Here is a 21,954-nt window from a genome sequence, read left to right on the forward strand (position 1 = left end):
CCTACTTTGCTGTTACAAAAATATCCCTCACGTCGACTTTACCAGCTACAATTTATCTGCCCTCGATATACCATGTGTATACATGCACAATGTATATCTGGCCAACCATTATCATCGAATGACGATACAGTTGGCATAAGAACATCCTTCATTATCTATCATTATTGATATATAACACCGGTATTGCGCACTAAATATCATTATCAACACCAAATAGTACCAGCATTCAAAATATCATTTTTGTATCCGTGTTAAAATTTAATATATCCAAGAGAAAAAGAATAATGAGTTATATACTTAAAAATCTGATATCTTGAATAATAATTATATTATATTATATCTATTAATAATTTCATGCATACATATATTATGTTGTACATTATACTAATAATTATATAAAAGTTCAAACATTTCAAAGAAAAAAAAAAAGCAATTCCGAGACATTCTGAAGAATTCCTCAAACGCCAATCTATTACCAAATATTAATCATTATATCGTATTAGAAACACGTAACCAAGACGGGACAAAAAAGAAACAAAAAAAAAAAAATCCGGCGCTGTCTTCTCATGACGCGACGACGAGCGTTCTCCGTCGACGTGCGTTGGCGACGGTGTATAAGCTGTACATACATACGCGGGGCGATGGACAATTACGTGTCTCGCCAGCTTTGACGTATCGGCGGCGCGTTGCTGACGACAGAGATGACGTTACCGATGCAACTAACCTACCGTAATCGAAAACATAATGGTGCATCAAACATAACCGGAGACTGGTAAATCTTTGGAATGGGGGCGCACGACGGGCAAGTTGGTTCGCGCGCCGACCGAGCGCACTCCGTGGTCCCGCGCGCCGCGCCGCGGCCGCGGCCCGCGGTTGCCGCCGGCGCCGGTTACCCAGCTCGCCCGTATGCTCTCCTGCTACCCGCGAACCTTATCAGCCGGCCTTTTAGAAAAATCGATGCTTCACCGCTCGCTATAGATTGGCAATTGGTCGTTTATGGTAAATGCGCCGAGCGAGCCCGAGAGACGTCCGTTCGATATACCGCAATGAGATGATGATGAACCTGATGGAAAAGGAGGAGAGAGAGAGAGAGAAAGAGATATCGTCAATAACGATTGTCAATTGAAAACACAATGAGCGTAAGTATATATATATATATTGTTACACCGCTGCGGATGCAGTTTACTTACCATTATAACGATTGAAAGTGCGAATGAAGTGCGCGCTTCCGTAATTTAAATGCATTTTAAGTTGTGCTGTTAATGCTGTTAATTCTTTAACGAGAGTTTTTATAAAATACAAACGGTAGGCGTAATAAAAAGTAATACCTCGAGTACTCCAAATAAATTTGTAGCACTTATTTCTCCTTTTATCGCCTCATTATTCATCAGTTCCATTCTCCATTCGCGACGTGGTATTGCCGCGTAATGGAGGCTGCGGTAGTACGCTCCCCGTTGGGAGGCGCAAAGTTGGCCAGACGTCGCTGCTTATTTTACAACGGAAATACTTTTTGCCGTTGCAACAATCTTGCAACAATTTGCAGGCGGGATCGCACGGCCGATTCGCACAATACTGTCAATGGCATTTCACAATCGCGTGTCAGGCCCCGGAGATCGGAATCGTGTTATTTCAACCGCGGCGGCCAGGCGGTGCCAACGCGGTTGTCAACGAGATATATCTCTGTATGAACAATGGACCAAATGTTAATTGTTGTTAATAAAGAGTCATGTATGTTGCTGTTGCAACGGCGAGCAGAGCCGCGGAAGAGGCTGCACCTGTACCAGCCGTGCGCGAAGCGCAAACACACCTGAAACCTTTGACCTTTTCATCGACGCTCGCCTCTCCTGCCGGCGGACTATCGATCTTTCCCCCTCGTCCCTTCGAGCCCTTCGTCAAACTGCAATCCCATCAAGCGCGCCGTTGTGCGCCGCCATTGGATGCCGACGACGCGACGTCTCTGAAAGCGAGATCGCGATCGGCGGCACTTGATTTGATTACACGAGGCTGAATGGCGCGGCCCCGTGTTTCGCCCAGCTCGGGGAAACTGCGGGTCCCGAATGAGCGATAATGGAAAAATCTCATTGTCCGAATCCGATCGGGGTGCCAAGTGAGAATAAAAGGAATGGGAATAACCGAAACTGCAGCAGTCCCAATTCCGTAAGAAATGATTTATGGACGCGGTATAAAAAATAATTTCTCACCTTTCATCGTCGTGTCGTGCACCCTCGAGACCCGATATAATTTTAACGTAATTTCTACGTGCTCGACGAATGTATCTTTCGCTCGCTCGGGAAGATTTTGTTCAATTATCCAGTATCGTCTGAAAAAAAAAAAAATAAATAAATAAAATAAAATAAAATGCGTCGCATCCTTCGGGCCGGCTACCGAGGCGGGTATTCCCCGCGGGTGCTGGCGGAACGTTGGTCCAGCACTGGTGTTTCGCGCGACGCGCTCTATTTTTACTTTAATTGCGAACTCGCAAATATAGCGCGCGCGACACGTACGGGCCACGGGAAGGGACGGCGCGTGGAAAAACCGGAGCGGGTTTGGCCCGGTCCTTAATAGCCATCAATCATTGCCAAAATTCGGCAACGCGTCGGACAACACGGGCGGCAGGATACTATCACCAAAGTAGAGTTCTCCGGGACCAACGGGACGCAAGGAGAGAACGGGGACGGGGGAAGGGACCGGAGTGAGACACGGAGAACCCGTTCGATACTTCCGAAAACTCGGCCCGACCGCCCCACGCCTCCGCTTACGTTCACTACGTTCACTACGAATCCACGTGTTACCAGCACGAATTCGCCGAGGTATTCAGGTACCAAAGCGAATAAGATAAACGGAGGTAGAGAGGAAAGCGAATGGAATCGGTATGACGCTCGTTCGCACGAAGAGATTTTGAGGGAATTCAAAAATTACGGCACACTTAATCGAATTACGATAAAGTCACTTGCTCTTTCGTGATTAAAGTTCCAACCTTTGTATTCATTGGTCAAGGGAACTCGATCGAAAGATTCTTCGGGGCGATAGATACAAACCACTGTTCCGCAGTATCCAATTTACGTCTCTTGAAGTTAGATTTCTAGTAGAGAGCACTAATTGCATTCCTTTAATCTTCGTTGCAGATCGTGTCTCTGTGCTTGTATACTGAAAAGAGTTTAATAATAATAATAAAGCTTTGATGAAATAATTTCAATTAAACATTTAGTTAATATAATCAAAAATTTATTAATATATAATAACTAAATGTACATGAAAGTTATCAAACTGCAACATATCCGAAAATAAATGTCGGAGAATGGACCTGACATAGCAGTAGTAGTACAATAGAATTCAGACATAATTTTGTAGTGGAAAAACTATAACATAAATTAACGAATTAAATAATAAATTATCTTCCTTGTATTTGATAACAAAGATTAAAGTTTAGGGAAGACTTAAGATAAAAGTTTAGGAAAGACTAATATTAAACGTTTTAAAAAGGCAATTTTTAAGATTAAAAAGTAAAAATAAATAATTTATTTAAAAAATAAAATAATTTATTTAAAATAAAATTGTGAAAAGAATAAATTACACATCTATAATCTGTTTTCAGAGAAGTGCATTGGTTGACGCTTTACAACAATCTTATGTATCATACTATATTATAAGAAAAATACGAAGGAGAAAAATATAAACAAAACAGTTTTAAGAAGTTACAAATTTGTAATTTAATGTTATCAATAATATAACTTTCTATTGTTTAAACTATGCAACTTGTAAAAGAGGATCAAATTTTATTCTCGCTTTTAAAGAATTTGTTTCTATTAGATTTCATATAGAAAAAAGTTAATGTGCGAACTCTAGATTTTTATTTCTTTAATCATAAAACAGATCGTGTTTTTTATCAGTATTAATATTGTGCAATGCTCAGTTTCCGAAAAATAAAGAGATGCCGCTTTAAGAGGCAGTATTGACAATCGATTACTAAATCGGTCACTAAATATTACGTTATATTAACCGAACATTTAATTTAATAGAAATTATTTCGTCAAAACTTAATAAACCATCTAGGCTTTGATTGTTACCGGATCCTTTTTCCAGTATGGATTAAATAACGGCTCCCACGTTTTTCCGCGGACGTTCGCTCGCTGACGCTGACGAGATACAAAACGAGAGAGGGTAATAACTGTGAAAAGTCCTCGCGGATGCGTCGGCGGCAGATTTCAATCAGATTGAGTGCGAAATGCGATTACATTCGATTCCGCCGGACGTGGCGGCCGATACCGCTGATGACGCGATACTGCAAACGGAAGTGGAGGCGAGTCCGAAAATTAACCGGGAAGTCACTCGCAAACTGGTATAGAGGGGTGCACGATTCCATGCTAGCCTTCCGACGGTGACCCCGAGAGAGAGAGAGCGCGTAATTAGATATTCGAGTTTCACGCTCGGTCCTACACGGCGAATCCACGTCCGACTTCAAAGCATCCGCGGAACTTCCTGCACGGCCGGCCGGGCTATGGGAAAAGTTTCCGCGGACACTTAATTGGAGAGTGTATCCGATACGTGTTGCAAATGCTATTTGCATTTCAAACGAACCGGTCTAATGACACGACGGCGACATTTATTTGCCTGCATAAATCATGAAATCCCGAGGCCCCGGGACCCGCCGCCTTCGCAGCTGGCTGCCCCCCCCCCCCACGATTCCGCGGAACTTCGGCGCAAGTTGTTCCCTATAAGTTCGAGTGCGAAACGAAAATTATCCCCTACGCGTGACGCACGGAGGCGCGTGTGCGTTGCTCGCGTATGAATAAAGGATGGCCCTGGAAGTTGACCGCGTTGAAGTATTAATTAGCGCGGCCATCCCGCTCTCTCATTACGTTGCAACTTTAAAGTAGATTAATCCTAGAATGTGATACCGCGAACTTTCCACCTATAAATCATTCATAAGGTATCTGTTATTAGATAGCAAAGCTAGTCAGGGACTTGCTAGGACTATTATTGCAGAAACGTCGCGAAGTTCCTGCAACGTCACTCGAATGCTCTACGCCGCATGGGTGGCATAGATATTTCGCATCGGACGCATTCCCCGATTAAGTGCCGGCGCTTTTGCCGTGGACCGTGCGCGGGAAGTTCGCAGGTGCTTTGAAATCGCGGATATATTATAGATTCGCCGTAGGACCGAGCGCGTTCTGTTCGACATCTAATTATATAGATATTTTGCCAAGTCACCATTAGAAGCAAAATCGCCTGTTCCTCGATCTCTATGCGCGCGCGTGTCCATGAGTGGATGGCCGCGAACGACTTCCCGGTTAATCTTTGGATTTCGCTTTAGCTCACCTCACTTCCGCTTGCCAGCAGTCGTCCGACGGAATCGAGTAGTCGCGTTTCGTACTTATTGTTTAATCTAATTTCGGAAATCTGCCGTTGACGCGTCCGCAAGGACCTCTTGCAATTACCAACGTGCCCCGGTGGACAGTGTTGAGTTTGTTACTATCGTTCTTTATGCATAATTTCATTTATTCAAAATTTATTAATCGTCATTTTACTTTAACTCGGTTTTCACTTTTATATTTTGTGTATAACGCTTGAAAATGTAAGTAAATGTATTACTTATCTAAAACATATCAAACGTCTTATTACACGAAGAGAATTTTATTTCAAAAATTACTATATACAATAGTAGCCATAGATCATAAAAAGAAATTTCAGAGAATTATTACCATAAGTAATATAAATATTATAATAATTTAATGGAAAATATTATAAAATCTTTTTTAAATTTCTTCTTCTAGTCTGCGCCTACTATTTATTATATTTTGATTTATTATATTTTGAACGTACAATTTTCTCCGTGCATAAAGCATTACGTTTTAAAATAATGTATCAAATATATCTCGTTTTATTTTAAAATATTTCATATAAAACAATTAAATTTGTAGTGCAGGATCACGTAACGAACTATACGTTGGAATTATAATGCCAGATATCGAGTGTATCAGCACAAGGCAGCCGAAAGTAAAAAAAAAAGAGCTGTAAAACTCTTATCGTTACGTAAGACGAGTGACAGACAGTTTTCTCGCAACGAACATATATTTTTACTACGAACAGAAACGAGAGCCCGTATCTTCTGTTTGTCGGCCTTACGAGCGCGTTCGCCGCCGTGTGCGTACAATCTACCGATAAAACTACACTCACGCTTCGCGAGACCGTCCGTGAGAGCCATAACCGTGTACGTACATACGCGAGTCTCAGGTCGTCTGACGTAACGTACGTAATTGTCCGGTGTACATGTATCCGGGGAATATGCGAAACAAGAGCCGCCTTATGTTCCTCACGTACTTGCGCGAAACCCGTCGTGTCTCTCTCCCCGTGCGAATGAACCTTATCCTTTAAGGCGTAGGATTGATTCCCGTTTCGATTTTTCAGGCACGTCTTCGCCCGTCCCACTTCACTCGCCAAACATGCATCGCGAGATCGAGGACGACAAGACGCGCAGGAGAGGAGACGCGATATCTCTAGAGTATTACATCGCGCACTTGCTTCTGGTACTCGAGTGCGCCCGTATTTGGCCCGTCAAGTCGTTTTCGCGACTTAAAGCATCACTTTCCACGGGAGGGACGATTATCTTTATAACGATAAACTCCTTGCTCCTGCTCTCGGAAATAGTGGCGGTTATGATAAACAACGATCTGACGTTATTTGCCAACATCATCGGGGTGATCAGTATGCACGGTGTGGGCTTGGTAAAGTGGTGTTATTGTATACGGAAAAACAGAGAGATCGTCGATATCGTGACGAAGTTAAAAAGATGCCACACGCTTTGTCAACGACTCGATAACAGCGAGGAAGGTACACGTCAATTGTCAATTGCGTACTTCAACAAAAAATGACTTTTTTGAATATCAGAATGAGACTAATCACCTTCCTATGATTTTTTGGATGCTGAACACAACAAATATTACAATATATATTCAATGCAACGTGTATATAACATGTATTCAATTTTTGCAATAAAACTTCTCCAGTGTGCCACATATCAGAATTATAATATAACAAAATACGTGAGAATAATATTTTTTCAGCTTTAACCGTAAATTTCTCAAAATTGTGACGCGACAAAGCAATTTGAAAATGATCAAATTCGACCAATGGGCGAAACGTTGTGCATTATTTAATTAAATAAACTTGAGGCCAGTCAGGTCTCAAACATAATAATTACATTGATCAAATTCGTATTCAGCATTCATAAAACCACAAGAAACGATACTAATCTCATTTTAATATTGAACTATGTTTTTTTAACTATGTCGTTTATCGTTACTAGTACAATTTATTTGTATTTTTCATTATAATTTTTTTTTCAAAATATACTATAGTAACAGAAGATGATACTTTACATCATTTTCTGCCGTAATGTTAAAGGTTGTATTCATAATTACGTGGTACGCTGTACAATTTTACTATTTTAAATTACAATTAACAAATATTCACAAGATAATTTTCCAAACAAACTTCAGAAATGCAATTCGCACTCTTTAATATTTCATATGGCCTTTTCCGCTAATCGTTAACATTTAAAATTATTTCTGCGCATTGAGATTGCTAATGAAGATCTTTTTATCAGGATGTCGAATATATAGAGACAAAATGGAATATGTGCGCAAATATTCCAATATCTTCATACAGTGGTGGACAATTACTTGCATTTACGGCGTTCTACATTGGTGTGCCAATCCATTACTCTTAGAATGGTCATTCCAGACAAGCTCGTTTAATCATACATTTAAACAAAGAAATTTACCATTTGTCGGGTGGTATCCGCTGAACACCAACGATTTTTATAATTACGTTTGCTTGTATCTCGTGCAGATAATCGGCGGAATATCTCCTGCGCTTGGTATTGTTTGCTATGACAGTTTTTATGTTACAATGCTGATGGCCATCTGCGTGCAATTTCAATATATCAACATTGTACTGACAAAAATCAATTCTGATAAGTATGATTTATGTTCGTTAATCAATTTAAAATAAACTGTTTAGTCATGAAAGTAAAATATATTGGGGAATTACAGCAAGCCAGAGGCCATGTCTAATCTCGATAGCACGTTAAAGAACTGTGTGAACTGTCATGTGGAAATTATAAGGTAACAATTTTGTTAGCCTATTATATAGCACAATTATAATATACATAGTGACATGTAAGAAAAATCAAGGGTGAAAGGGTAACAATTTCGTTTTTATATGTAATAACGTAAATATTTCTTACGGATTATAAACTTACTGGTATAAATCTGATGACTTCATCAATAATTTTAGATTTTTCCAATCAAAAGTTATACAAATTGCATATTGTAACCCTTCCTTAAAAATAAATTCGGTATATGTAAAATTCTCTAAATCTTATAGAGAATTTGACATAACTTCAAAAAGATTATTCTCTGAAAACAAGAGAAAAATAATATGGACATAATATTATTATAAGTAGAGAAACACTGCTCGTCGCGTCTCTTGTGCCACACCCTGCTTCACATTAACATATTCCTTTTGATATAAAACATATTCCTCTTGATACAAGAGAAAAACAGTTAAAATGATATCTCATAAATTTGTGACAAATGCTTTACTTTATTCAAAGAGGAATATGTTTGCTGTAAAATATTAAGCTTAAAATATATAAGATTATGGAAAAAACATTTTGAATGAAAAATACTTTTTTGGGGATAAAATATGAATAAATTTTTGTTAGCAGGTTTAAATTAATTGTATTTAAAACATATGTATATTTCTAGATTTCTAAAAATACTGCAAAACTTTAGTGGCCCAACAATGTTCGTGCAATGCATCGAAACGTTAATTATCCTTTGTTTAGTATCGTTTGAAGCGTCAGTGATTAAAATTGCGGTACGAATTATTCTATGTGTTCGGTGATACACGCATATTTGATACATCAAACATTTTGTATCTACGAAGGTTGTTTAATATTTAAAGTAAATGGTTTAAAATATAATAAATTGCAATATTGATAAAATTTTCTATCTGCTCTTTTTCTATTCTTTAAACAAGCAAATATTAGGTTTTACAATGTCAGTTAAAAAGTTATAGAAATTTATAGAAAAAACTAAAAGGTTTATTCATTTTTTTCCTAATTAATGGGAAAAGTTTGGTTGTAAATACCTGAATTTTAGCATTAAAACTAGTTGAAAAGAAGAATACAATGAAAAATTTGACTTAATATTACTTATGCAGCAAAAATGACGTATTTTATTGTAGTTTTAAATAAATAACTTTTAAACAAGTGAGTAGAAACTTTTGCATAAATATTTATTATAGTATGTATCAATATAAATAATTAGTATAAAAAATTTGATTGAATTTACAATGCTAGTTAAATTTTTTAATAAATAAATAAATACTAGGAAACATGGTTTTATATAAGAGTCAAGAGCAACAAAAATTTTATAACCAATAAAAGAATTATGCGCTTATTTTGCACAAATATTATAAAGTGAAATTTAAAAAATCTCAAAATAATTTTGTAGAATTTTTGATAATACTTTCAGATATATACATGCGTAAATTTTATTTCGTAATTTATTTCGTAAAATATTATGTAATTCATATTCAATGATCCGTTAAAGAAAATACTTTCAATTTGTATATAAAATAAAAAGAAAAGAGATCCATATCGTCATAAAAACTTATTTTTTGAAACAAAAAAGGGTTAAATTAAAACCAAGTGAGACTCAATTCTGGACGAATATTTACCATCGTTAAGATCAAAATGAATTATCGAAATCGTAGTCAAAGGAGTTGTAAAGACGAACACTGTAGTTCGTCCCAATATCTAATGATAAAATGACAACCAAATTAAGAACCGATCAAAAATATCCAATCGAATCCAATAGTTGATCACAAATTAAAAGTTAAAGAAACAGTAGAAATGATAAACACTTGACTATATTGTATGTACAATATCTTATATAAACATTTGAATATAAAGCTATGTATACAATGATGCCGTGTTTGCTCGTACTGAAATATTATAAAACGGTCAAAATATATCGAAGCTCAATTTGTTATTGCACCCAGCTTATTTGCAAGATCTCTTAGATTTATTCTTAAACCTCAAGATATGATGCGAGTGAAAAGAAATTTTCTGGCGACAGTGAAGTCATCGATACTTAAACTATTTTGAAGAGCTTGATAAATCATTTTATAAAACTAGTAAAATGACTCTCTCAAATATTATTGAACTTAGTATATTGAGTTAAAAGAAGATTATATTAAAAAATAATTACAAGTATCTCAATAATAATCACAATAGACAGCCTGAATAATTGTTTTCCTTTTTGTTTATTTTAATTATCAAACAGCCCTCGTATATTTATTATTGCTATTCAAATTACTAAAAAGTCTGTATCTCGACAGATTGACATGGTGTCTGTTTTGAAATTATGGGCTCTACTAGAATATTTTTTATGCGCTGCTTTTCAATTGTACGTCTTCTGTTTCTTTGCCACTCAAATCAAACATTTGGTTAGTTTCATTCATACAAAAGTATTGTAAACTCTTTTTTTCTACCATTAAATGAAAATAAAATATAAGAACTCCATCATAATGGACAAATTAGTCCATTAAATAAATTTTGATTTTTATATCATTCTAGGGTTTACAAATGACGCACTCGGTATATTGCTGTGAATGGGAGCTTGTAAGCTTTGGAAAAAGAGAACAATTTAGAAAGCAATTAAAACGTGATGTTGGTCGATTGGTGCAAACCATTACAATACAGGCACAGAGGCCAATTGTTTTAACCGGCGGTCCATTTTACGTTCTTTCATTAGAAACTTTCAGAGTTGTAAGTTACTTTATATCTAGCAATCGTTTTGTACTTATTTAATTATCTATGCTATTCCTACAGTTTTCTATAGTATCTTTATAAAATATATTAATGTGTGTTAATAAACATTGTAATATATATATTCTTTTTTCCATATCGAATGTTTATACAAAAATATAAGAATTATATATACATATAAATTATAAAAATTATATATAGTATTGTAATTTGCACGTTTTATTCGTGCAACAAAAACAAGTTGCAGGCTTTCCTTTAAGCAAAAATATAATATTTATGTTACAGATAATGAGTATGGCAATGTCAAATTCTGTAATGTTGCGTACAATACATGATAGAGATGAATGAACTAGAAATAAATAACTATCTATATGTTTCTTGATTTTTAATATATGAGCTTGCATTATCTGATAACAGTAATAATTTAAAATAAAATGTATACTATAATTGATAAAATAATATATTTCACATAATAAAGATATTTTCACATAACTTTTTTGTTAAATATTTATAAATGTTATAGGATGTGAGTTATAATTAAAAATTGTTTACATGAGTATTATATGAGACAGGAACTTATTATTATTAACTTTTCGATCTAAAAGGTATTCTAACAAATATTAATAACGGTTTAGATTTGGCGCACTAGCACACATTGATATTAAAGCCATTACATGCAAAATGACGTATATTTAATATAAATATATAAACAAATTAAACCGAGAAATCCTTAACAATTTATTGTTATTTCATAAAAAATATTTTTATCAAAATATTGCATCAGTGCACACATTAGTTCGGTTCAATCGAATATAACTTTTTGTTTACGTATAGAGATCGATATGATAAATATATAGAGATACGCTGTATCTGTAATTTAACATCTCTCCCAATGTTTTGAAAACATTTTATCTGTTTAATTTATTGCAAAATTGTAAGACGATTTTCATAAGTATTAAATAAAGTCCGTTGAAATTTATAAACATCACTGTAACATTTTTTAGATATAGTTAGATAATATTATAAAGATATAGACATTTATACATCTATATCAATACGTATTGTTAACAATTAAAACTGAATGTTCAAGTAGCTGACGTTTTTATCATTATAACTGTAAAAGAAATTAATTTTAACTTTTGATTATTTGGATGTTCAAAGGAGATTATTTAATACTAAAAAATATATATCTACTTTAGATATAAAATGATAACCTCCATTGTACGCACGTCAGATTCCTGTTCACTCTCAGAAGTCGCCTCCCACCATTTCATCGCTTCGTGTCTAAATTAAAGATGTGGGATGTACGAAGAGAGAGAGAGAGGAATGCGACTGGAAGGGATTCCCGGCAGAGTGGGGGTACCGTCCACAAAGAGAGAGGAGATGCCATCCACCTACAACCGTATAAGAAGCCCGCGCTTCTACCAGGGGATCATGATATATGCGTTGGCTGCAGTCTACTAACTCTTTCGCATGCTATCTTATCACGGCAGCTACGTGTCCTGACGAGGCAGCTTGGAGTCCGCGAGTGGACTCGCCGCGGCAGCTCACTTCCTGCTGCGTCGTGCATGCCTGGCATCCGAAAGTTGAGATTAGAATGCACGTGGTCACCCTTCTGGAATCTGGTCGTTCTATAGTGACAAAGATGACGTTCGGCTCCTCTAGTTGCCGCCGTAGACGCCTCGCTCTTGACCGCAAGCGAATATGCGGCCGCTTTATTAGTAGTCAGATGCTTTACTGCTCGTCAGCTCGGTCAGCCCTCGACAGGTAGCGCCAATATTTTATTGTGTTGAGATTCGATTTCATATTTTAATAATAATAATAATAATAACAATAATAATAATACTCATGGTATCAATAAAGTAGCAAGAGAAATGCATTCGTTTATTGCATATATATAAAATAAAGATTAAAAATAAAATAATGAAAGAACAATAAATAACAATATAACACAAATATAACATTATAAGATAAATATAAGATAAAATAATATAAGGAAAACATACAGGGGAAATCAAGAGACAGAAATAAGTTTATTTCTTTTACAATTAAACACACACAAACACACACATGCACCTATTTTTTGCTAAGTAATCCGGAAAGAAAAATAATAAATTAACAAGAAAATATAAAAAATAAAAATAATAATAAAACTATTAATATAAGAAGAAATAATATAAGATAAAATTATTAAGATAATAGAAACATATCTTAATAAGATTAGATAATAAGATTAATATAAGAATTGAAAATGGAAGGAAATAAAGGAAAAATTTGAGAGATGTCTTTCATTATTGTGATTAACTAATTACGTATGCGTAAATTTATGCAGAATCTCGCGTCTTGTCACACGTAACGGTATATTCGCGACTAGATTCGCGGCTAGGTGTTTTTCACGATTCTTGGCCCGGCATGATCCCCTGATCGTATATCCGCGAGTCGCGAAGTCCTTGCGGCGACATTACGGGTGGGTCCGCGGTCTGCGGCGTCGTCGTTAGCCGTCGAAGGTGGGCATCGAAAAAGGCGAGAGCCCGGTCCTCCGTTGCGCGATTACGTTTCGATGCACACGTACGTATCGTTAACACTCGCCAAGACTCCTCACCTGCCCATCAAAAGACGTAAAGTCAGCCGCATTGACCAACCGCCGAACCGGGGAGTACGTGATCGAGGAGGTTGATCGCGGCGACGCGGGACTGCGAGCAGCGCCTGCCCGGATAGTCACGTGACCAGGGTGAATGGCCCAGAACCGACGGCTGGCGGCGGGCGGCAGAGACGCCGGCCGGCACCGCCGCGCTCGCATGTTCTCTTCGTCGTTACTTGGCGAAATGTGGACGCCTTTCGGGAACTGTTTTTCTTGGCACCCTGAAGTGTAATGCCGAATGCCACCGATTGTCCAAGTTCGTAAGGGCGCATCGCGATGGGGAGCACGTGGGACCTTGACGAAGCTTACAATACCTGCTTCACCATGAGCGCTAGCGGATAAAGCCGATGCCTGTAAGTATGTAAGTCCCTCGAACGTCGCTTTCCCAACTGACGCTAACGTTACTGAGGCGTTAAAGATGCGGCACTTTTTTTTCTTATTTTGGTCAAAACTAAAGTTATAAATTTATTCTTCGATACATAAATATGTTAATTATAATTTTCACTATCAAAACTGTATATTTATCTCAGCTTTTTTTATTAGCAATTTTCAAATTCGGCAAGTGTACTTATTATAGAAAAAATAATCAATAAGATGTGTTAATTTAATTTTAATTATTGTTAGAGTTAAGAATAACTAAGAATATGTTTCATTACACTTTTGACAACAGTCTGACTGCTTGAGAATATATTTTAAATATTTGGGGTAACGAATATATAAACGCATTTTGTTTTTCTAATCTTCTTCGTCGCTGATTATTACGTGAGATAGTGTGGCTCGCTTGGCTCTCACGTTGGGCAATGATTCTTCATTATCGCTAATTATTACGGGAGCGCCATTTGCCTTGGCATAATCACTTCTTAGCGACTCTACCTCCTCGTCGCTATCGAGCAGCCGACGTTTCTTGGTGAACGGTTTATCCGTATCAGATGAAGAATTGGATCTATCTCTCTTTATGTCATCTATAAAATTTATGGAAATTAACAGGAGACCAATGAAAAGAATCGATCGATCCTTATTTTTTGGCAGCATATATACGTTACTGACCGTTCTTATCATCAATATTCCTTTCAATTTCCATTTCCGATTCGGAGGAACTGTCGAGAACCCTTATTCGGTTTCTCACATTGCTTATATTTTCTAAAATATTACATTAGTGAGCACTATTATTAAGATCTAAAAATTTAAGCCAGGAAATTTATTTGTCGGTAAATTTGCGGAAAGGAACAGCAGTTTACTGACTCGAGTAACAGAGGGCGAGAAAATGTTATTCTGTGTCCATCGCTCCATTAGAACAGCTGAATTATAATTGATAAGTGACGTACCTTTATTCGTTTCTACTGCGATTTCCGGTTCATCGTTTATTTCTAGAGCTTCCGCTTCGTCGCTTTCATCGTTTAATGTTAATATTTCTTCAGATTTTTGTGATAACTGAATTTTACTAGGTTGTTGCGATTGTTTGGAAGTCGAGGGTTCCGGTTCTAGAAATAAACGTTTTTCTTAATCATTTTTTCGTACATTATATGTACGAGAATGAGAAATCGTATAACTTAATATACGCTGCATAATAAATCACAATTTGAAAAGACTTTGGAATTATTCGACTTTTAAGGGATAAGTTCTTAACTTTAATTTTGACGTATTAAACCGATTGCCTTTAAAATTCGAAAATATCCCGTAAAAAGTTATGCCTGCGAAAAGACCCTTGTGACATATTTTCCTCTAAAATTAGAATTACATAATTGCACTTACCTCTGGGCGCGAAGAACTTCTTCACATTTTCAAACACATCGGCATCGTCCTCACTCCCGTTGTCCATTCTCTCATCAGTGTCGGAATGATCTTTACGCGTTTCTGCAATGCACTTCGGCAAATGAGATTGCCATTTGAACATTATACGCATACTTGCTAATTCACTTACCCTCGACAATGAATTCGCCGGCTAAAGCGTCCCCGACGAGTTTGCAGCGTTTCTGGAGCGTGGTTGTAAGCACATTCGCTGGGATACGCCAATAGGATTCCTGGGCATCAGCCGGTGGCACAAATCCCATGGCGCGAAGGAGCTTTTGAAAACTTGGTGAATCCATCGCGGCCGACGAGTAATCTGTCAGCGGCACCAAGGGTATGCCCTCGGAGCTCTCCTCGTCACGATCGTCCAGAGCGTCTTGCAGCGATTCCTTGATCCATTCCAACGCTTCTCTCATGTCTGATTTAATGTGAGATTTTTTCCCAAGAAATTTTCCGATTAATGAACTAATGAATTCTCTTCCCGAGTCAATTTTATTGGCCGATTAGAATGTTTCGATTAATTATTTGATGCATTATTTGTTCTTGTGGCGATGATCGAATAATATTTCAAAAGAGACCGGAGATATTTTTCAATTTTATAAATATGGTAATTTATAAATATGATTATCAGAGTGTTTACTCAATTTAACAAAAAAATTCCCAGATGTTTCAGGAATTTTATTTAAAATTTCAAGTACGATTAAATAATTCTTTTTCTACAGCTTTGGAATAAATTTATTTTATTATATGTTTAATGTTTTTTAATCGTACAATCATAAAAAGTTATTTAAGTTTTAATTATTACATTTTAAAAAAAAGAATTAAATATGACGTGTAATAATTTGCCCGCAATACTGAATCTAACTCACTTGAAATATAGAATTTAAAAAGTGTTTAAACATGACGTCAATATGTATTGTCTTCCATTGTTAGTAATTTTTTCATTAAAATATGCAAACGCGAATGTACATAAACGTATATATTTATTGCTACTTGATTTTGCATTATCAAGAAAAAAATTATCAAAGAGACAATAAAAACTTTTGTTAGAGAAAATAAAAAATATAATCTAAATTTAAAAGTAAAATTACAAAAATTTCTCAAAGTACCAATAAATCCTATAAAAATCCACGATTTTCAAGGATAAAAAATAAACTCTCTGAAAATTCCCGATATTTCCCAATAGCAAACACCCTGATTGTTATAATATTTGCGTCTTATTCGAAGAGGATGGATAGCGTAGACTAACTGGATTGATAAATTTCCTCTGAAACAACTTCTTCTTTTTTCTTAGCAGGGTTCGCGAAGCCCTCAACGTGACATACTCCAAACAGTGACTTGAGAAGTCGTTTTTCTGACAAGTCATCTCCTTTTTCCGCGTAATGGCTTCTGCAAATCATCGCCGTCCTCCCTTTTCGCCGGCAAGGAGAACATTTATCCTGCGTGAGGAAAACGAGGGACACGTTGCACGCGCCGTTCCCCTTCTCTTTCTCGCGGCAAGTGCGCTCTCATTAATAACAAAAACGCGGCTGGAACGTCAGGGTGAGAGGGCAGCGATACTTACCCTTGTCGATGACGTCCTTCAGGAGACCGGATAATTGTGCATCCGTATAAACGATCGTCGGTAGCTTCCGCCTGTTCCGTTGCTTCTTTTTCGTCGGCCCCTGTTCGCTCCGGCGAGGCGCGCCGCCGCGCTTCGAGGATTTTCGAGTTTCTTCGTCGTCTTCGTTGTCGTCGTCGGTGGCTGAACTTTCGTTCCCGTCAGAATTACTGGCAGCCTGCGTTTCCCACGACGATTTACCTTTGCGCACAATGCATGGAAACGATGTGAACCTTTCTCGAGCGAGCGTTCATCAGCGTGTGTAAAGCGCGCGGCGCGGCGTGTATGTGTGCAGTGTACGCGAGATATTTCACGTAACATTAAATAAATCTCGCACATGATATATTTATAAGACGTATAAGATCTATAACGATGACTTCAAATCTTCTTTTTTTTCCTCCCCTCAATTCCATATAAAAATACACAAATTTGAAATATAATCTCAACATGATTTAAGTGCACGTTTGAATATATTTTGCCCGGTTCTTTTTTTTTCTAACGCAAGAAAAGTAGATTTTAACATTTATCCGGGAATTTTAATCGAATAAAAAGAAATACACAGGTACTTTCGCATTTTGTAATGCAAATGATTTACGTTCCGGTGTTCTCTTGTCTACGCAGATAACACGTGTCTTGCCTGACATTTCTTTTCAGTGAGGATGCATTATTAGATTCGCGACATAAATCTTTGTAGACTCTGAACATTAATTGTATGTTCTATTGCGAAAAATAATTGCACTTTCTGCGGCGCAGGTCCCATATGGGATAGCAAGATTGTATCAAAACACGACATTGAGGGAAAATGTTATTTCAAAGACACATAAGGTGAACCAACCTCTCGGCAATGCTTCATCTCGCAGCTGTATATCTATGATATGAGCTATCTCAATGCATTGAATACAAATAAGGGGCACGAGAGAGGAAAACAATATCCATGATAAATATGAAATTCCTTCCGGCACCATAATAGGAAGCTAAGGCGAGTGATATTGGTCCAAGAGCGGCTGGAATTCACAGCCGATATTAAATAACAAGATTGATATTCCGTGATGATATCGTTATAAACATCAAATACGAGTAACGGAAATAAAAAGAATCCGTAAATATTATTTCGAGTGTTTGAAAAAGTTAAATTGGAACACAAATTTGCTTGACGAGTTGACGAGTGTATTCTCTCGTGTATTCGCTCGTGTAAAAAAAGAGTAGTACGTTCGACCTTAATAACTGTATTTTTTAGTTAAAAAAGAACACTGCAATTGCATATTTGCAATTTGTATCTTATAATTTGTCATCGTAACTGTTTTGTTTCTTGCGACAGAGAAAATATATCCTCATTTCAGTAGAGAAATGTTCAAGAATATGTGTTAATTTTGAAATATCAGAAACTATGTAAAAAAAAAAAGATTGTTTGAACTTTAGTTAAACCGAATGTTTTGAAAGTTGATCATATTACCTGTGACATAGTTATGAAATTCCACGTGACATAGATGTTAGCAATTCAAGTCTAAGTTTAAATTCGGAATAGCAGCGCCAGAATTCCAATTCTATAATAACTTCTATTATATAAATTACCGCATAACTCGCTGAACAAATAAGAATTTGAATATCTTGATAATAAAAATGCACGCGATAGTTATGAAATTTGCGTAATATCTGTTTTACAACGGATACCTGAATTTATTAACAAACATTCCTTGTCTACAGTTGAAATTATTTTATTAAAATCGACGTCTTAGGATATGTGAAACCTCTACAATTTAAACATTTCCTCATCTCTGCAATACTGGAATCAAAAGACTCGAACGATTCGCGTGCAGAGGTAAAAATTGTCGCGGAATCGCGCCCGCCTCACTCGCGAGTGTAATAAAGGAAGAAAACAGAAACGATCTTGCAAACATACGAGCGGACTTGTCTCCACTGGTAATATCGGCGAAAGGTTTTTTTCCCCCCTGTCCCCGGGTTCTCCGTAAGAAATCGGGATAGGAGGGAGAGAGAAAGAATCCCTGTACAAATTGATCTTCACTCCTTCCCGCTTCCTACCACGCCGTTCTCCGTCTAGCCCCACGTCGTTTCGCTTTCCCCGTTGAAAGCGAGTCGCTCTATGCAGTCGCCGGCAATCGCGTTACCAGAAGACTGATCGAATGGGAATAGTCGCGGAATCGGAGGATGGAGAGTAAGAAAGACAGATGCGAATGGAATGGGATAGGATTGGCCGGAACAAGGGATGCTCCAGACCGGATCGTGATGAGGGAGGAAGAACGAATAGGTACACTCACCATGGTTGCTTTTTCTGGACCGCTTTTTGCGCAGCTCCTTGCGATCCTGCGCCAATCCTAATTCCAGAAGCTTCTCCTTGATCTTCGGCTTCGGCCGCTTTATTCTAAGACCGGTGAAAATCAAATCCACGGGATCTGTGTTGGGAACATAGCGTAGTTTCGATTTTTATTGCGTCGTCGGAAAGCTGCACAGCGCGAACGATAGGGAGGGCTTTCGTGGAAGAATCGCGCAAGGGGGGGGGGGAGGAGGAGGTCGGAGACGATTGTCGGAGATTTTGAAGGGATTTAAAGTTAAATCAATTAGAGCTCACGGAGGGATACGGGTGGGCTTTATCTAAAAGGGGGGAGGGGGAAGGGGCGAACTTTATTTCACGTCGGCGAAATGTATTTATAAGTCAATTGGACGTCGCTCTTTACAGACTTATAATTTAACTTTTCGAAAGATTATAAGGTACTTTATTACGTATAAACGCGATTCCGAATGTTAAGCATAAACTCGTGTTCGGGAGATTTGTTGTGGGACAAATTTAATTTAGAAAAGAATTATCTTCCTGTCCCTGGTAACGCGACGTGATTTTTGCGGATACCTTTGTCTGGATTGTTGGGAGTTCTGAGGTTAACAACCGCGGAGTAAAGAACACGACAGAATAAAACACTTTGGGGAAATTTTCGAAAGGGGAGGCGAAGAAAAATGCCCTTGACATTTCGTGGACATCTGAGAATTACGCTTGGCGTGGGAAGCGACTTTCGGAGATTAAAAGTTATGGAGAGCGGCGGATTCGTATGAAAATGAAACAAGTTTTACAAGACTTCTCTGAAAATGTCTCTGTCAGGGAGGATATTATTCTTCGTTCGTCCCAGCGGATTCGAAATTATTACTACAAGCAGCCAAGCGTGTCCGATGTTCGGAGCTTAATTAAATCCTAGGAATCGTTCCGGTGTTAACGAATTCTCGCACGAATTTCGCATTCGCGAAATATTTCAACAGTTTCGGAACGCGAATAACCGGCTAGAATTAACGCTGAAATTTACGGCGAATTTCTATCGCGAAAATTTATATCGGGAATTAGGTTAAGGCCATTTTTGGCGCGTATGATTCGCAGATAAATTACAAATTACAATAAATGGCACTTACTACAATATGCTGCCGGAGCGACTAATTTACTGCTACCGAGTTGTAAACTTCATTTCTTTATTCCCCGTGATTAATAATTGCAATTAATTTTCATAATAATTTAATGGCATTAAATTACGAATGGCACTAACAGGCGGAAATACGAATAAATGGAAAATTCCTAAATTAATCAAAATATTTTATAATAAGGAAATAGGGAAGGAATTAGGAAATATTATAAAATTAGATAAATTAGCTTGGAGAAAATAAATTTTTTAAATTACCATCATCGTCCTTGAACTGCGTCCAAAGTTCTGTAAGTTGGGCAATTTCTTCCTCAGACCACTCCTTAGGTAATCTCTTTTGTACTTCAGCTCGCACGCCCTAATTAATTACGAGATTTAAGAAAATGGGTCAGGCCACGTACGTCGTTTGTAATGGAAAGAGATTAAAATATTTTTCATCCATTAAAAAATTGTCGTAGTATTATATAGTATATAGTATATAAACACGGTTATACGATCATCGTTCAACTTTTCCAAGCTAATCAGTTTATGTGACCAAATCATTACACAGAACAATAAAATATTTTACATTTAACATCGACTCGGTGATAACAGGATAGTTAAATAACAAATATATTGAGCCTCGATGTCAAACAAATATCAAATTCTTCACAGATATGTGCGTATATATGGATTAACACCTGGCTATTCAACCCCTATAATCTTCTACAGGAAGTACTTTGCGTGCGCATAATCTCCAAGCCTGATGGGACAAAGCGTTTCATGTATAATCTCTAGGAGAAGCTTCTAAGTCAGTAGGTGTATTTAAAAAGAAGAAGCTAGGTCGCTCGTTTTCCACCGATTACGCTTCACCCTCCGACGAAACGAGGCCCCTAAATGGCCGTCGGAGCAATATCGCGCGACTTCCAGGACTAAATGAATGTCAAATGAATGCTCGGCCGTAGTGCCTGCCTTGGCCTCTCTCTCTCTCTCTCTTTCGCTCAAAGAGATGAAACGTACTCACGCATGAAATTATTTAAATGGAACGCTTCCGCGGACTAAGCCTTTCCACCGGAAGACCCTGCGAAGGAATCGATAGTACGTCGGAGAAGACGTTTCCGCCGACGTAGCCACCCTTCTCTCGTCGGTGACTGCGCGCCTGTGATTAATAGCGAATTAAGAGATCGGGAACAAATACATTTTTTTCCCCCGATCGCGGCCGGTTAATGTCGAGAAACATTATCGAAAAATTAATCATACTCCGCGCTCGATCGTCTTTTTTTTTTCGGACAAAACAACTAACCGCTTCAAATGTGCTTCGCTTAAATGAAACCTCAGTAAACAATTAAAAGAGGCACGCAATGTGAATTAAAAGATCGTAAAGAGATCAATTTATTTTGAAATAATTATTGCGAATTGCTGGCGCCGGAAACGCCGATGTCTTCCGAGCGAGCAAATTTTTTCTTCCTACCGATTCTCCCATGTCGCGTTGTATTCGCAAGAGCAGCGGAATAAGATCCGGTATTTGTATTGTGTATTGCATCGCTTATCCTCCGCCACGCTTTTTTCCCTTGTTAGGAGCTTCTCTACAAACTCAATTAATTTCAAGTTTTAAATAAGCCGGTAACTAGTTAGTAACTCCTCTGCCGCAATAAGAAGCTTGATTAACGCATTCCCATGCTTTATCACC

The 21,954-nt window shown here is 37.5% G+C and overlaps 2 protein-coding genes across 3 annotated transcripts in view; one reads left to right on the forward strand and one right to left on the reverse strand.

Moving 5' to 3' along the window:
* Positions 1-5,703: 5,703 nt before the first annotated feature.
* Positions 5,704-11,263, forward strand: LOC105836194 (odorant receptor 4). The gene is made up of 7 exons (XM_012680060.3): positions 5,704-6,831; positions 7,607-7,979; positions 8,055-8,126; positions 8,772-8,883; positions 10,411-10,518; positions 10,649-10,840; positions 11,126-11,263. Exons 1-7 carry the CDS (start codon positions 6,444-6,446, stop codon positions 11,186-11,188), a joined length of 1,308 nt encoding a protein of 435 aa, XP_012535514.2. The 5' UTR covers positions 5,704-6,443; the 3' UTR covers positions 11,189-11,263.
* A 2,654-nt stretch (positions 11,264-13,917) lies between these two features.
* LOC105836196 (protein timeless homolog) overlaps positions 13,918-21,954 on the reverse strand; it is a 115,748-nt gene continuing 107,711 nt past the window's right edge. For both annotated transcript variants that reach the window (XM_012680062.3, XM_036290528.1), the window contains 8 exons: positions 20,544-20,643; positions 19,146-19,280; positions 16,834-17,070; positions 15,403-15,687; positions 15,234-15,335; positions 14,807-14,962; positions 14,529-14,621; positions 13,918-14,443 (listed from right to left, as the gene is read on the reverse strand). In XM_012680062.3, the coding sequence (XP_012535516.2) occupies positions 14,217-14,443; positions 14,529-14,621; positions 14,807-14,962; positions 15,234-15,335; positions 15,403-15,687; positions 16,834-17,070; positions 19,146-19,280; positions 20,544-20,643 (1,335 nt within the window). In that variant the 3' untranslated portion in view covers positions 13,918-14,216. The remainder of the gene's footprint in view (positions 14,444-14,528; positions 14,622-14,806; positions 14,963-15,233; positions 15,336-15,402; positions 15,688-16,833; positions 17,071-19,145; positions 19,281-20,543; positions 20,644-21,954) is intronic.

This window comes from Monomorium pharaonis, chromosome 8 (genome assembly GCF_013373865.1).
Source record: "Monomorium pharaonis isolate MP-MQ-018 chromosome 8, ASM1337386v2, whole genome shotgun sequence".
Classification (NCBI taxonomy): domain Eukaryota; kingdom Metazoa; phylum Arthropoda; class Insecta; order Hymenoptera; family Formicidae; genus Monomorium; species Monomorium pharaonis.

Excerpts from the sequence above, each read along its gene's own strand:
- LOC105836194 (XM_012680060.3), top strand. The coding sequence starts at position 6,444 with ATGCATCGCGAGATCGAGGACGACAAGACGCGCAGGAGAGGAGACGCG. Across the intron at positions 8,884-10,410 it reads CGTCAGTGATTAAAATTGCG|ATTGACATGGTGTCTGTTTT; the intron begins GTACGAATTATT and ends GTATCTCGACAG. Across the intron at positions 10,519-10,648 it reads CCACTCAAATCAAACATTTG|GGTTTACAAATGACGCACTC; the intron begins GTTAGTTTCATT and ends ATATCATTCTAG.